Source organism: Stegodyphus dumicola, chromosome 4 (genome assembly GCF_044657685.1).
Source record: "Stegodyphus dumicola isolate Sdum_Otavi_A_Nest chromosome 4, ASM4465768v1".
Lineage (NCBI taxonomy): Eukaryota > Metazoa > Arthropoda > Arachnida > Araneae > Eresidae > Stegodyphus > Stegodyphus dumicola.
The window spans coordinates 118,174,865-118,191,779 of record NC_140771.1 but is presented as its reverse complement, the minus strand read 5'-3'; the positions used below and the strand labels follow the sequence as shown (position 1 = coordinate 118,191,779).

Genomic DNA, 16,915 nt, shown 5'->3' with positions numbered 1-16,915 from the left:
CAAAAACGAAAATGCGCAATTAATTCCAATATGGAAGCTCACCAAGAGAAGATTTTGGATTAGATTAGAAAGGCGTCAGTTCTCAAACTTTTGAATTCAAGCTCTGACCTAGCTATGTCATCAGCATTATGCAAGCCATGGGACATAGATTAATTTAGAAATGGAGCAGTCCAGAAATGTTATTACAGTACAAAGTCTTTAATCCGGACTCATCGTGACTTCAGTGATTCCGGATTAGGGGTTTTTCCGGATTATAGATCATCAATTTAAATCTGATAAGATGGCATGCAGAAATTATAAAATTAAAAATATGAAACCGTAATTTATGAAATAAAGAGCAGTTATGATCTAAAGGGTATCAAAATTTACAAAAAAAAAAAAAAAAAGCTTAATATTTATTTGTTTACTTTATTAAACATTTCTTTCAATGTAAGTTGTTTAAGTTGCTTCGTTTTTTGTGCTAGTACTTTCTCTTTAATTCTGTAAACAGACATAATTTCTTGTTCAGTTCCACTGTTCAAGTAGTGTAATTGCTGTGTCGAGAATACCGACTAACTTGTCAATTGAAATTTTTTCGTTTTCAATTACCTCTCTATTTGTTTTCTTCACTATCAGAAGTGGTACACCGAAACATGCTTTTGCTTTGTAGATCCTTTTGCGGCTCCAGAGTCGGAAACTCTTTTTGACATAATCGAAAGTTCAAGCTTACTTTTTATAAAATTGCTCTAACAGTCTGAAAAAAGTAATAAGCCGGATCCAATTAGAAGATTAAGGAATAATGCAATCTGCAACATTAACTGAAATAGGTAATTAGATAATTTTAGCCTAGCTTATACCATCCGTTATACATTAAACGCGCATGTGTAAACGTATTATGCGCATGCGTAAACGCATGATGCGTTTACGCATGCGCAGAAAGTTTGTAGCTTTGAGGTCCGGGTTATAGATTTATTCCGGATTATGACTTTGTACTGTACTACTTTTAGAATGTGGAGAGGAATTACCCAAATAAAAATAAGGAATTGAGAGACTGTTGCTAATTTAGATTATAAAGCCCGATGTACATAATTTTTTATCTTACATATATATATACACCATATTTGACAGCATATAAGATGCACCCTTATTTAGAAGGCCACACACAAGGGGAAAAAATACTTAATAGTCCGCGCGAAAGCACGGTACCGCAATAATTTAAAATATGGTTTCTTTTAGTTCTCACGTTTCGTAAAAGCCAAATAATCAATCATTGAATGCATTTACCTAACATATTTTTATTAAGGAAAATTAACAAATGGCAAGCTATTTTGAACATGATATGTAAATTTCAATAATGAATAAATGAATGAATGGCAAGCAATCAAGCATAATACAAAATAAAGCAGAAAGAACAAAAAAAAAAAAAAAAAAAAGATTCAAGGAAAACGCTGCTTATCATGAAATTAGACTGTAATCACTTTCAAAACTGATGCAAAAGCAAAGTTTAAAGTTATAAAAACTTTTAGCAGAAATAGCAATAGAAGCTCCCTAAGGTTATATACTGTGCAGACATTGAAGACAAAAAATTTTTAACTTAACCGATTTATTAACAATATATATAAAAATAAAAATGCCAAAAATAAATTTAATCAACACCAGAAACTTAAAGAGTGTAACATTATCAAAAATTACATTTAGTTGACTATTCATTAACCCCAAGGGTTTTTTTCCTTTAAAGAATATCACACTATTAATGATACAGCAAATATATTACCTGATCTTTGAATACTGGTATTCAATATGCGAAAAACATATCACAGAACAAAAATTGTGCGGTTAATATGAATTTCACTTCACTATAAATAGATCCATGCTTTTGGTCAAGAAGGCACCAGAAAAATTAAACTAAACCTTGAGTGCACTTGGACTGGCAAAAGCCGCTCACCGTAGTTGCTCACGAGAGATCACAGCTTTTAATTTAACACCGCCGAACCACAGAACAGATTGCCACCCACGGCTGTTGCTCACCGGGAATCATAGTCTGGAATTTGACGTCGCTTAACCTTGGAAACAGGATGGTGTCCACGGCAGTTAACCACCGGAAATCGTCGCTTTGCAGAATCCAGGAAAAATCATCATGGACTGGAACCATAGTACTTACCGCTGGATGGCACGCATCCACTGCGTCTTCCAATGAGCACTGGAACGGCACACCAAGGAGCAATGAAACAGGAACCAGAAGGAATAAGCCAGAGTGATGCGAGATGCTTGTACCTGAAGTAGGCATGACGTCATCTCACGACAACCAATAATCAGCTATCGGCCCAACTCGGCTTTCCAGATGACGTAACATCAAATTTCGTTTTTGCATCTTAATTAGGCTGGAACAGTCCGTTCTTAATACAAACAGTGGCAGTGAAAAACAAAGTAGAAATAATTGCTATATCCCTCTAAAATAAGAACTAAACCTTATGTAAAAGATAGAATTATTTCAAGGAGGAGAGATGATGCAGAAAAAGGGTTACAATAGGTCATATTTTCCAAAAAAAACCCATAAAAATCCTTTTCACTATCATCATCATCGAAAACGAGAATATCATCATCACCTTCTTCGAATAATACGTCGTCTTCTGTTCCATCTAGAGGATTACTGATTCCACACTTCTTAAAAGACTTAACAATTACTTCAGCCTTTATGTCCTCCCAAGATTTTTTTACTCACTAGCACACTTGTGAAATAGGTGAAATAGAGGGCCGCTTCATTCTACCTGAGGGTGTGAGGGCGTGATGTGGCTCTCCTGTCCACTTTTTCCTTAAATGGCTTATTCACTGATACATCTAAAGGCTGCAATTGGCTAGTCAGTCCACCAGGAATGACAGCTATCTGGGTTTTTAATTCTCTCACTTTATTCTTTATGGTTTCAGTTCTATGGGCGCTAAACTGATCCAAATCCAAAAGAGAGGGTTTTCTTAAGAGTCTACCAGGTCGCCTCGCCCTTACGTTCTGTAACCATAGTTTCATTTCAACTTCGTCCATCCAGCCTTTTGGATGAAAAATTACACCTGTTGGAAGTTTTTCTTTTGGATGAGTTTTTCTTTTGAATATGAAAAAGGGTGGTAGTTTTGTGCCATCAGCACAACATGTTAGAACTACCGTATATCGAGTTTTTTCATGACCTGTGGTTTTTATGGTTATTGATTTAGACCCTTTAATACTCACAGTCTTGTTGGATGGTACATCAAATGTAAGTGGAATTTCATCCGTATTTTCTATTTGACCGAGCTCAAAAGAAGTTTTCTTGCGTGCATTTATAACAAACCTATGAAATGCTAGTATTTTTTCTTCATAATCTGCTGGCATTTTCTGTGCAATAGTTGTTTTTGTGCGCATTGATAAGCCTTGCCTTTTCATGAACCTGTAGCACCAGCCCTCAGACTCTGAAAAGTTTTGATTCCCATGTTTTTCCTCAAATCCTTTGGCCTCATTGATTATCATTTTGGTTGAAACACTTATCCCAGATTTCCTCTTATGTAGCACCCTTATTTTTACAGCATTTTCATGTTCAGGCCAAGATGGAGCTGGGCGTCAAAAGTTATGTTTTTGTTTTTTAGCAGTCTTCAGTTGATCTTCCTGCAGTCGCCAAGTACGTGTCATTTTTTTGGTAGGTGGTGAACTGAAATGCCTTGCTGCTGCTCTGTTTCCATGCACTTTGGCATAGTTTAACACTCCTAGTTTATACTGAATTATATAGCTTAATTTCTTGTTTCCTGTAGTCATATTTTCCTGGGTATTTTTTTAAAACAAATAGTTTTAAGCACCAATACTGACATATTTATACAGAGTAGCACCGATACCGACACGTGTGTCGGCTGAGTCAAAGAAAGTCTATGTAAAGAAGGAAAGGCTCCATAGACGTAATGTGACCGTCGAACCTGTTCGAACTTCGACATCAGCTTCGAGCTTCGGCGCTTTTTGGCGACAGATATTTCACGCATGCGCAAAATAATTATGGCAGATGTAGAAAAAGTTATGTGTGTCTAGACCTTTATCCGGGCTAAAACTAGCATTCAGTATTTCAAATTAACTTGTGTCCTTCATGTATAAGACGCAGGTAACTTTTTTGAGACCAAATTTAGGGAAAAAAGTGCATCTTATATACCGTCAAATACGGTAATTCATAATAATGTATAATAAGAAAACTTTCCATGTACCATCTCCTAGAAAGACAAATTCAATTTAAAACCATGAATGAAAAAAAATAGTCAGAATTTTAATTAGTATTTTAAATTAGTACTTTTGATACCTCCTTGCTTAAAAATATAAAAATTTGCTAAGAAAATCTTTAATTGCAGAAATACCAAAACCAAAAGTAAAATTTTAAGTATTGAAAAAGTAGCTATTGTCATTGATGGCAGATTAATTAACTCATCCAGGGGATAAAACAATCTACCATCAATTAACAAGAACTAAATTAAAAGAGAGTGTTTCATCTTACTTCTAAGTAAGCATCAAATTATTTGCTAGATCCAAATCATAAGTCACATGGTACATGGAAAGTTTTCTTATTATAAATTATTATGAATTATTGGTTTATTACTTTGCAGCTTTAGTGCAAGTCATAGACTTTTTAATTTACTTTTAATTACTTTTATTTTGAAAAAATATATATCACTATAACATGGTATCCCTTTACCACCTAAATTTTGAATAATATTCTTCTTAACCAATGAACTGTAAATATGTTTTAAGCTGTAAATAAGATATGTTTAATCAGTTATCTTTTTGCATGTGCTTTTGTGTAATGTATATTGGGTGTTTAAAACACATATATTATTATTTTATATTAATATTAAATGCAGAAGAGTTGTTATTCAGTACTAAAATTTAATTTTTTACAGGATCTTTGGACTTTTTATTGTGCAATAAGGCTCAGAGACTGAGGGAAATGTACATTTTTAAGATTGTGCCAATGCTTAATCCTGATGGAGTTATCAATGGATGGTAATATTGTATAGTTATTCTTTAAAATTCTCTTACTTTCTCTTCAGGTATCTACCTTATTCTATAAGCAATAATGAAACTAAAACTGATAACATTATTTCAAAATTCAAACTTAATATTTATTTTTTGTAAAAATAATAATATAATAATTACAATTTTCTTATTTAGTATGTATGATTGCCACTTACAGTGGAACACAACAACAGTGACATGAACCTAAGCTGGATGTCTTGGTGCAACATTCTGATATAAATACCCTGAGCTTAGATCTTGTGGGGAATTTTCCAAAATCTTACAGGCAGTGATCTTCCTCTTGTTTTGAAAGTCAAGTATGCAAAATTTCATAAAGACTGAAATAAAACTAGATTTGCATGAATTACACACACACAAAGAAACAATTGTGTTTTCTTCTCTGCATATATAGACTATTTTAGTTTATTCAACCAGTGTAATTTCAGGGGTCCAGCTAGTAATTTATAATAATTGAAATGAATCTACATTTGTTGCTTTTAAATAACGTATGTTGTTAATAACAGAGTAAATATGAAAGGAAAATTAAATACTATCCACTTTGCTGAATGACAGTACACTGCTGCATGGAAGATAAAAATATTTTCATCTCTGAGAAATAGCCACACATTTCTCATAAGTAGCTGAGTTTGTTTAATAAATTCGAATGACAAATAAATATATTGCACTTTTCCAAATGGCAACACACTTCTTTTATATTGCTGAATTCTCCAAAATTCGAATGACAAATAAATATATTGCACTTTTCCAAATGGCAACACACTTCTCTTATATTGCTGAATTTCCCAATTAAGTTTGAAACATAAATACTTCATGCTTTCCACAGGGGCAGTACAAAGCCTCTCAATTACTGAGTTTTTAATCAAAATTTCATTAAATTAACATAAAGTATGTGTATGTAAAGAGTGTAGACCCGTGGATTTCGAGAAATATTATGTTGACAGTGATCATCTTTTTTATAGGTCAAGTGTGCCGAAATTCATCAAGATCATAATAAGCTACAAATTTGTATGAAAAACAACTGTTCTTTATATAGATGTATCTCTATAAGAAATTTTTTATGTTTCCTCTATATCAGACACATTAATGTTATAAAACCATAATGAGAAAGCAAAGTGTTACCAGTTTCTTTTCTTCTCTGCCTAGTGCAAACTGTTTAGCAAAGGGTTATCTCAAATTTTAAATAAAATTAGTGAAGTAATAAAATTGTATAAATGTTTTTAGATATTTAACCCTTTGATGCTCGGTGGTCGCGCCTTGAAACCACCAATTTTCGAAATTTTTCTCCTCTTCCTTCTGAAATTTTTGAGTGAAAACTAATTGATTACTCATCTTTTACCTCTAAATAACACAAAATGACTACAGAATCATACATGTTTTAGGTCTTAGTACTTCAAATTGGATGCCTTTTAAAATTCGTTTTCAATGAGACAAAATAACTTCCTTTTATTAATATAAACAAACTCTAATTTCAAAAGTTATTCATAGCGCATCATGATCTCTATCATAAACAGTAAAAAATAGCAATAATTAAACTGCATATATAAAAAAAATCTTCTATATGTACGGCATTTGCTTTGTGGTTTCAGGGCGCGACCACTGCCCCACTAGAGCATTGTGTCACAATGCTCTAGAGGCTTGGTGGTCGCGCCTTGAAACCACTGCTCTTCACAATGGCGTTTTTCTTGCTTCTCAAATAGAAATGTTTATTTTTACCCGGATATAGATAAGGGGTTTTGAAATCACAGAGTTATCACAGAGTTATTTAATTACCTGCCCAGTAAAAAGGTCTTTCTTTTCCAGAGACTTTTCTCTGACCTCAACACACTTGCACCCCAAGCTAGTATTGTGATTTTATAAATTATTTCCTGTGGTTTAAATTTAATGTAAATATACTTTGCTGTAATTAAAAAGAGAAATCATGTAAAGTTTTATTTAAATTAAAAATATTTTCTGAGTATTTTGAGACAAAATACGAATAAAATAAGTATGAATGGGAAACGAATGATCCGTACCAAAGCCAAAAACACCAAGCTTCCCCCCAATTAATATAAAAAAACTACAAATTTCATATGCCAGATGAAAAGAAACTAAATAACGCTGGATATAAAAAAAAACACTGAGTCTTTTTTTTTTTTTTTTATCCTTATTTTACTGAGTTTTTTAATCCATGTAGCCGAACGTCCTTATTATGTAGGTACTTATACTTTCACTGCTATAGAAAAGTTACATAAATGTTTATTTTTGAATTTTTTCTGACGATTTCATTTGTAAAATAATGTAAAAGATATATATATTATGCAATTCTCACATGCATTTTTTTTTTTTTTAAATTCCTAAATTTCGTCATTTATTGGAAACGCGCATGGAAAAAGGTAAGTTTTTTTCCCCTACTACCTAGGTAAGTTTCAAAGCCCAAGATGTGCGGTGGTTTCACAGTGCAACCACCACCCAAAAAACAATGGGCAAGAGTATATTTTTTTTTAATTCATATATTATTTGTCTCTAAGATCATAATATTCAATTTCTAGAGATTTTAGTTTAAAAAAATGTAAAAATAATATCGTGTGCATCAAAGGGTTAAAAGATAAACTCTAATCTGAATTCAATATAAAGATATTGAAACAATTTTTGCAATACTGCTTAAAATTTAAAAACATGTATTAAATTTTTATACTATTGCATATAGCTCATTAAGTTGTAATGAAAGACGCATTTTATGTTGAGAGCAGTGGTCTTGAGAAAAAAATAAGCGTTTCTGCATACTCTATATTCACAAAAGCATTCAACATAAACTTCGAGTCTACATCGACTAGCAACCAAAATTTGATACTGAATTTGTCATGTTTATTCAGCATGTACTGTATAAACTTACACCTGGCTTTGGATGAAAATAACTGCTCATCCATAGTTAGATTTTCTCCTGTCTTGTAAGAAATTGCACAGTTCTGTATTAATTTTTTCCAAATATCTGAAAAAAGTGCAAACTTGTCACTTTTTAAACGCTGAGTCCCAGTTGACTTCAAGTCAAATCTTTGATATTTCATAATATCTCAAAAACGATTGTGAAACATTGTTTCTTGAAAAAAAAAAGGAGGACCCAATGTATTAATTATTCCACAAAAAAATCATAATCCATATCAACCATGTGCTCCTTTTGCACAAATAGTAGCAATAAAAGCATCAAGCACAAATAATAGCAATAAAAGCATCAAGCTCATCAATCATCTCATAAGCTTCAAAGATATTGTCCAAATTTCTTCATTGTTCAAAACTGCCTATGCTTTCATACAAATTTTAATAGGGCATAACATCAATTCATCCACAAACAACATCCAACCACTCGATACATTGTCCCCGAAATTTCTTTTTGCATATGATGTTGGATCCAGCAATTCTTTTGGCACATTTTGAGATCCATATTTCCCAGCTGTAGTTTGTGAAGTAGATGTCGCAGTCTACGAAGAAAGGTATTTTGTGAATGGAAGAGAAGTATATCCTGTTGTAAATAATCAGTGAATGAAAGGAATGTGTACTCCAGATGTTTTCCAAAGAAAAAGTGTTTTCTGAGTGAGATTAACAAGGTAAATCTACCCAGCATTACTACCAGTCAATATGACTGCTCGTGGCGTTTTTGGGTATAACTAATAAAATCTTAGTTAATTTTAATTTTATTAGATTCATATTTGGTACCAATAATTTTCGAGACTTTGTAGAAAAATCCAACATTTTTTTACTTCTTAAGGTAAAGGGTTTTTTTAAGAATCCAAGGTGAAATGACAAAAGCAGTCAAAATGACTGCTCTTGCACTTCTAGTGTTAAATGCATTGGAAATTAAGTACACAGTTTGCAGTTGCGCACTGCTACATTTCCAAAATCTAAATATGCAGAGTAGAATTGTCATGCACTGATTGGACATGTTTGAGTACACAGGCGACAATTTATCTCAACTGTGTTAACCAAATGTCATTTCGTACTAATTAATTAATGCTTTAACACTTTCTAATTGGTAGTTTTGCTCTATCTCTTTTTGATTTCAATTTGAAATGTCTATCTTCCATATTTCGCCACTAGGGGCACTGCTGTCATTTGCATTATGCCAAACGTAGTCACTTTACTATACCATTACCTCTTGCACAGCTGTAGCTCTCTCCTTTCACAAGAATTTTCAGGTTAAAGGGACTTTTCTATGCACCTTGTATATATGTATTTATAGTATTGTAGGTACACAGTTAGAGAGATAGATGCAGAAACCAGTAAAGCTGCGTTCACACTGGTCTGTTGGGGCAAAAAGCGTCAACGTGAGAAAAAAAAATGCTTTCCGCAAACATCAGTTCACACTAGCGCGGAAACTTTTGCTTTAAAAGTTGTCATATGCTCGCACTAAATGGCTCTTCATATTGGAAACTTGGGAAAATTTGTGAAATTTTTGTGTGGTATTTTGACTTTTTACGATTACATTTTAAAATTAAAATGGATTTAATTTCTGCTCGATTAAAACTTATTTTACTTCTTGCTTTGTGTAAGAGAAGCAGAATGCAGTGGTTTATATTAATATGTGAGAGATGACTACTGCAAGGAGATGCAAATTAATTAAACTGAAGAAATGCACTTGAATGAAACGTAATTTCTTTTAATTACTTTCGCATGATACCTCATCAATTTGATGAATTTCTAGCCTCATTTATTCAAAATCAGAACACTAATTTTTGTCAGAATATTGCAGAAAAGAATCATTTGAAAGACAGGCTATCCCAGAAAAGGATCATTGTATATATCTAATTTAATTTATTTAGGAATTCTGTTGAATGATAATTAAAAAATCCTAATTGCATGATTCTATTTTGGAGAGTAAATGTTTCATGGTATAGAATACCATGAATGTTTTTGCATGATGTATGAACTTTCCTTAAATGCTTCCTTAAGTGAACTTCCCATAATGGGTTTAAATAATGCAATAAAAAGTATATTTTATTTAAATATATGTAGGATTTACAGCGTTACTAAATTAAACATCACACTTAGAAAAAAGCAGTTATTTTTAAGTTAATAAACAATAGCAATTTTTAAAAAAAAATGTTTTAGTTTCTGCCTTATATACATATTTTTTACCTTGAATATAACAATAATTACTTCAGTTATATATAAAATGTGTGTAATTCAAATGTAACAGTAATTATTCATATATTAACCCTCAGCTGGAGGGGCTGGCGTATGGTACAATTTTAGAGGTGCAGCATATGAAGTACGCCAGGTCGTTTTTCGAGCCGCTGCTTCGTGTTTGAAACTATTTAATCTTATACATGGCATTAATGAGATGATTCGTCATAGTAAAAGGGATATAAGAAAAGGAATAACAGAAAAAATGCAGTAAAGATGGAAGTTACAAATTTTTAATTAATTCAAAAAATGGAATGCACTGGAAGTGTAATTTAAAGTTATATAGTATTCTGTATTGTTTTCTGTATAAAAATTATAAGATCATAAATCATTTACAAATTATAAATATTCCGTAAAGAAAAGTTCTGTAAGTAGTAAATTTCACAAATGAAAAAATTAAAAACCTTTTGCTACTTTAATCCTCTTCAGATTATCCCTGTTCACTGCAGCAGGGTTTGCAAAGTTGTACTGTCTTGCCGAAAAGATTTTTGTAGGTAAACTTAGAACACTCAAAATATTATATTGGTAGTGTAATTATTCTTCATTCTACCGCACTCAGCGTAGCGTCCTTTGATCTTTTTTGCAGGTGGTTCCTCGTCTTTTTCAGCCGTCTTGTCCGTTTTTGTTGTTACCAGCCTTCTAATAATAGCTTTGGAATACGACAGAAGAAATGGCATTTTTAGACGATTCTGAAAATGTGGTTTCATCAAAGATGTAGTTGGATTTTTCAAAAAAAAATATATTCTAAACTTGATGGTTTTATTACGTTTGGCGAAGTTCAACAACACTTGTGAATTTATGCCCGGTATGTTTAGCAGTGCAAAAGGTATTACCATTGTCCATCTCTTACTTTTTTAGGAAAGTTTTTCGTTTTGGTGAATTTGCTCTTGAAGGAAACTTTATTCCACTTATAAGTTTCCTTTTCTTCTTGCAGAAACTTTCCTCCAACTTTCTTCTTTTTGTAAATTGTTTTTACAAACCTCCTCATATTGTAAAAATCACTTATGTCATTTTCAACTTCACTAAAATCGTCATTTGTTCAGGAAACATCATTTGAGGAAGGAAAATGAGGATGTTTAGAAACATTTCCCTCAATTTCTGAGTGACTTTCATGATCAGAATGTTCGATGACTTCCGATTCATCGACATGAGATGTGTTATCCAAATTGTCGGAGTCTTCATCAACCGAGACTTCTAAAATGCGCAGATAATCTTCAGGAGGTACAATATTCTTTCTGTAAATACTTGGAGGAGCGGCATACTGCATTCGCCCATGCGACATGTTCACAATAACTGCTTTCGGGAGAAAGGCGAAAACCAGATTGACCAGAAATACAAGATGCATTGCACTCAGGGAATGTTTCTAGGATGGTAGAGGAAGGAAAGGAATTCAGGAAGGAGTTGTCTAAAAATTACAGCCCAAAAGATGGCATTGGCATACTCTGTACGCCGGCTCCTCCATTGCAGGGTTAATGAACAGCCACTATATAAAGGTTTATTTTATAAGGTCACTTTTATTTAAAATTCATTGAAGTAACTTCATTAAACCTCTGGTTAAATTTGTATATAAATTGTTCTAAAAGTGGTCATGCATGTTAAGAAAAACAAATGTGAAGCCGTAAATATGCATAGAAGTATTACATAAAATCAGCTACATACTAGCAAGCTTCTTTTCTGGATAAACAACAGTTTTCTTAGTTTTTTTAAACAAATGGTTTACTAGTCACCACTCATTTAAAATCCAGATCTCTCTAAATTTTTTAATTAGATAAAACAGCAGCTTTATACTAATACCATTATCGCTTTTGCTAGTCACGTGTCAACCGAAATAGATAGTAGTCAGATCATTTTATGAATTATCCCTAAGGCTTGTTGTCAAAAGAAGGATAATGCACGCAATGCCTAGTGAAAATTAGATTTATATGAATGAAATGAAATGAAAAATAAATGCAAGCTTCTTGTGCCCTCCCCCCCCCCAAAAAAAAGTCGCGATAAATATTAAAAAGAAAAAAATTGGTATATTCATACCATCATCAAAGGTAGGAAAAGACAAGCCCGAACCCACAATACAAGCCTCTAGTACACGCTGAATTTTCTGCTTGAGTGTGTTATTACTTCACTTAGGTATCTTGCGGGTAAGTATGGTTTTCACACTTCACCTTCAGGAAACTGAAGAAGTATCTGGACTACCCTGAAACTAGCAATAATATTTTCTGTAAATATATATATATATATATATATATATATATATTTTTTTTTCAAATACCAACTCCATTACAGCACCACTCCTGGTGACACTTGAATCCAAAATCTCTAACTCAAGAAGCCAATGTTTTATCCACTAAGCAACAAGAGCAACCTTAAATTGATGCAGATATATTTTAAGAAAAATTCAAATTCTGGGATTTCGAAATCCATCACTATTTTAACACAACAATCTATTCTTCAATCTATTGATTGTTAAGGTTTAATTTTGCTAATAAACTTGAGAATTTTCCTTTAAATAATAATTTATAAAGCTATTTATTCTATAAGCATATGCATTTTTTTATTATTATTATCTGATTTTATTATCATCAAGAATTTTTGAAAGTGTAATCATTTAAAAACCATGGTATAAACAGGTCATTTGATACAAAATGGCTGAAACTGATGCATCAAGTGTTGAAAAGTTAAAATTAAGTCAACTCACGCATTCTCCAGTCGTCCGGAAAATGCCGCCTCTGATCTTGCTTCTGATTGGTCAACGCTTTCCGCCCGAACACGCGACTGCAATGGTGTGATTGGTTAATTTTAGGTTCTTTTGTAGCATGGAAAGATCTCGAATTTGAGAGAACAGATGAATTTAGGGGGAGAGAACATAAAATCTTAGAATAGTTAGTTTTGAGGTTGCCAATCGTTTCTTAAAGCAACCATCATATTTTGTTATATCTTATATATATATATATATATATATCAGCTTCTGTGCTAATTGCTATATCAATTTTTAGTTGCAATAGTCACACTTACCCTAATTTTAAAAGAGTTATAAGAAAATTTTAATATTTTTGTAAGCAAACTATCTGTGTTCATAAAGAGCAACAATATTGTTTGTAAATTAAAAATTTTATAATCATTTGTATCTGTTTCTTATAGTCACCGTTGTTCGCTGTCTGGTCAGGATTTAAATCGCCAGTGGATTACGCCTAATATGCATTTGCATCCTTCAATCTTCTACACAAAATCCTTAATACACTATATTGTTTCTAAGAACAAGAAACCCCAAGTATGTGAAATAACCTTTTTTAATTTTTTATATGTATAATATACCATAGCTGGATGGCTTTATGTAACATTCTCATTTAGTTTTTATTACTCTTCTTGTATAATTTAAATTTCAAAGAAGTAAATGAAGATTTCATCATTCTTTTGTTTGTTATATATTTAATAAGCTGAATTTTTTAAAAAATAAATAATAGCTAATCTGAAATACTATTATTTGCTTTGCACTGCTACCAATAAAATTATTCACAAAGCTTTGGAATGCAACACCACAATGACCTTGACAGAGTATGTGAAGAAGGATACTACTTCAGAGAAGTCGGGAGAGGAATTGGAAAGGGGGATGTTTCTGAAATGGAGAAAGTAATTAATGTGCGGTATTTGCTCGTGTTTCTGTTTGAGTAAAACATATTTTTTATTTATTTTGTGTCTTCCATTTTCGTTTACTGTTTGCAGTAGGTGCCAGGAATAAAGAAAGATATAACGAATGTTTCAAACGAATTTACCTTTTTTTGATGAACTTCTCGTGCTTCATATTGTTTCTGAAACTAACCATTTTGGAGACCAGTATATAAACTAATATCCTGAAAAAAAAAAATCAAGAACAAAATTGTGCCATTCAATCAGTTCAGAAGAATTAAAAAAAAAATTTTTTTTTAGGTATACTGATTTCATAAGGTATAACACTGAAACATGATATAACACCTTACTGGTCTAAAAATAAATTAATCTAAACTCCATTTTGGGGGATCTTTTTTATTATACAAACATAATTTTTATTATACTTACATCATTTTATTATATTTTTACTCCAAACATTACATTTTCTGCTTTATTTTGTGAAAATAAACAATTTTTAGAAGGTAAAACTTGCACTTATTTTCTCCCTAATACATCACATAACTACGCCAGTGTGATAAACGGTGGCACTGGGAAGTGAATTTTCTACTAAAGCTACTTTATTTTTTTAACTACTGCCAAAGTATTTTTTTTTAATTATTGAAATTTATTCAGTAGTTATCAAGAGAATTGTGCATTAATTCAAGTTTTTTACATGGGATCTTATTTGTGAAATGGCATAAATATTACATTTTTTTATTTTTATTTCTTGTAACTCTTTAAAAAATAATTGTAAGGCGACGTAATCTTAAATCATACCTTATTTTGATCACTTTTACAATGTATATTATCAATTAAAAAGTTAAAGTATGTTTTAACTTTTTGGGGGACACTCTGTATACAATATGTCTGCGAATGGAAAATCGTATCATAAGTAATCCCTCGTTTCGAGCTTTTACTGAAGGCTTTATAAAAGTCTTTAATAGAATCATATTAAAGGACATTTCGGACTTTTACCAAGCCGCTTTGGTAAAAGCTAAGTTTTGCCAGTAAAAACCTAGGATTTACAGGAATTTGGCCTTTTACAATAACATATACATGTAAATCAAAAACTACACTTCCAAATATTTTTCACAACTGACTTTAAAATCTTTCTGTTATGTATCTTATTTTTTCCCTGTCAGACTATTCTTCCTGTAATTTGTGTTGATATTTAAGTAATCATTTTGCTTTTAAAATAATCGTATGAAATTTTGAAATCTGATTTGGGATAAAAATAATTTTTTAACTACCATTTTGATAATCTATATATATTTACATATAATGCAAACAAAATTTTGGAGTATTAATGTAAAAAACACTGAGACATAGAAACGCAGATATTCTGATGATGACACATGTATATGGCACATTGAAGAGTATCCATACTGAAGAGGAAAAATTCTGATTGCATAGAATACCGAAATGCCGATCCACAATGAATAAGAAACTTGGCAGTCGAGGCAGATTAAATCTTCATTTTTTTTTTAAATTCACATTTGTGGCCACAGTCTTCTTGGCACTCCAGTCATACTTATTTCCAGAACATTTACATTTTTGATACTATTGCAGTAGGAAGAAAAGCATAGCACAAGAGCATTCAAGCAGCACACAGAGAGAAGCTGAACTGCACGTTTATACATTATGGCCAGCTTGTTAAGAGAAAGGTTTTGGTTTAGGTTAGAAAGGTTTTACTTATCAGAGTTTAAGTTTTAACTACATCATCAGTGTTACATAAGCTCTGGCATAGATTTATGTGGAAATGAAGCAGTTCAGAAATGTTATTAAATTTTTTACAATAAAGAGGTAATAACCAAATTTTTTTAAAAAAATTAAAGGCTATTACTAAATTTATACTATAATTAATTACTATAAAACTTATTTATATTTTTTTATCGTACTTATCATATATGATGACTTGGAGTAAGCTGGAATGGACTGACAAATGGTTCTCTGAATTACAAATTGGAGAGACCTTTATTGTGTAGTTAGAAAGATAACACTTGAAGGATAGACTTGTAATCAGACGTTGCCGAATTGTTTATAATTTTTATTACTGGTGATGAACTAATTGTTGAAAATATATTTTTCGGCACCACTGATCATTGATGCAATACACACCCCACACTTTTTGTACAGAGTATCATATTTTAGATAACAGCATGATAAAGCATAGGCAACAAAGTTGCATCTTGACTGCAAGAGAGCTGAAGTGAAAATACACAATTATCCAGTATGGAGGAAGGTTGAAGAGAAGGTTTTGTTTAGATTAGAAAATTTTCAGCTGTCAAAATTTGGAGTTCAAATTCTGAATTAGCTATGTCATCAGCATCACACAAACCATGCAAGATGGATTGATCTAGAAATAAAGCAGTCCAGAAAAGTTATTACAGTTTTCAGAATAGAGGGGTAATTAGGGGTTATCACAAGTTTAAATTATAATTTTGATTTGCATATTTTTTATATAATTTTATCCAAATATATGTATGGAAAGATTATATATATATATATATATATATATATTTCTTATATATGCATACATGTAGTATAAGAAATTTTAGCAATAATTAAAAATTGTTTGAAAATTAATCTTTTTTGAAAATGATTTCAAAATTGTCTTGAAATTTATTTTATATTCTATAAGTAACCAAATTTTTTTAATATGTGAGTCATATAGCACTGCACTCGAAGAAAAGTAACATAACTGCAAATAGGTTAGGTTAGTTAGCTGTTAAGGCAGAGTAATTCAAGAACTATCTGTATATGGAAAGGGATGTCTTCATGAAGGACTGACTGTTCAAAGTAAACAGTATTGTATTCACATTGCATGTGAAACTTAAGAACTTTACAGAAATTAAAAAATAGAAATGAATGCATTAATTTTTTAACTGAATTTCTCAGTGAATTCATTTTTAAAGTATAGTGGAATATTTAATATAGCAAAGAAATGTAATAAACTTAAATAACGCAAAACTGAAAGAAGCAGAAAATATCTTGAATAATCTAAAATTCGACTTACTGATAAAAGTTAATATGAATTTCCAGTACTACATTTTGACTTTTTCATAACTCATAAAAAAATTGTATTATATTTATTTAATTAAT

At 31.5% G+C, this 16,915-nt stretch overlaps 1 protein-coding gene across 6 annotated transcripts in view; it reads left to right on the top strand.

Moving 5' to 3' along the window:
- Nucleotides 1-16,915, top strand: part of LOC118192138 (cytosolic carboxypeptidase 1-like) — a 232,421-nt gene that overhangs the window by 198,498 nt on the left and 17,008 nt on the right. For 5 of the 6 annotated variants that reach the window (XM_085815375.1, XM_085815376.1, XM_085815377.1 and 2 more), the window contains 2 exons: nt 4,879-4,981; nt 13,307-13,436. In XM_085815375.1, the coding sequence (XP_085671501.1) occupies nt 4,879-4,981; nt 13,307-13,436 (233 nt within the window). Of the gene's footprint in view, nt 1-4,878; nt 4,982-5,149; nt 5,311-13,306; nt 13,437-16,915 lie in introns of those variants that run through there. The other variant, XR_015040756.1, reaches the window with a different exon arrangement.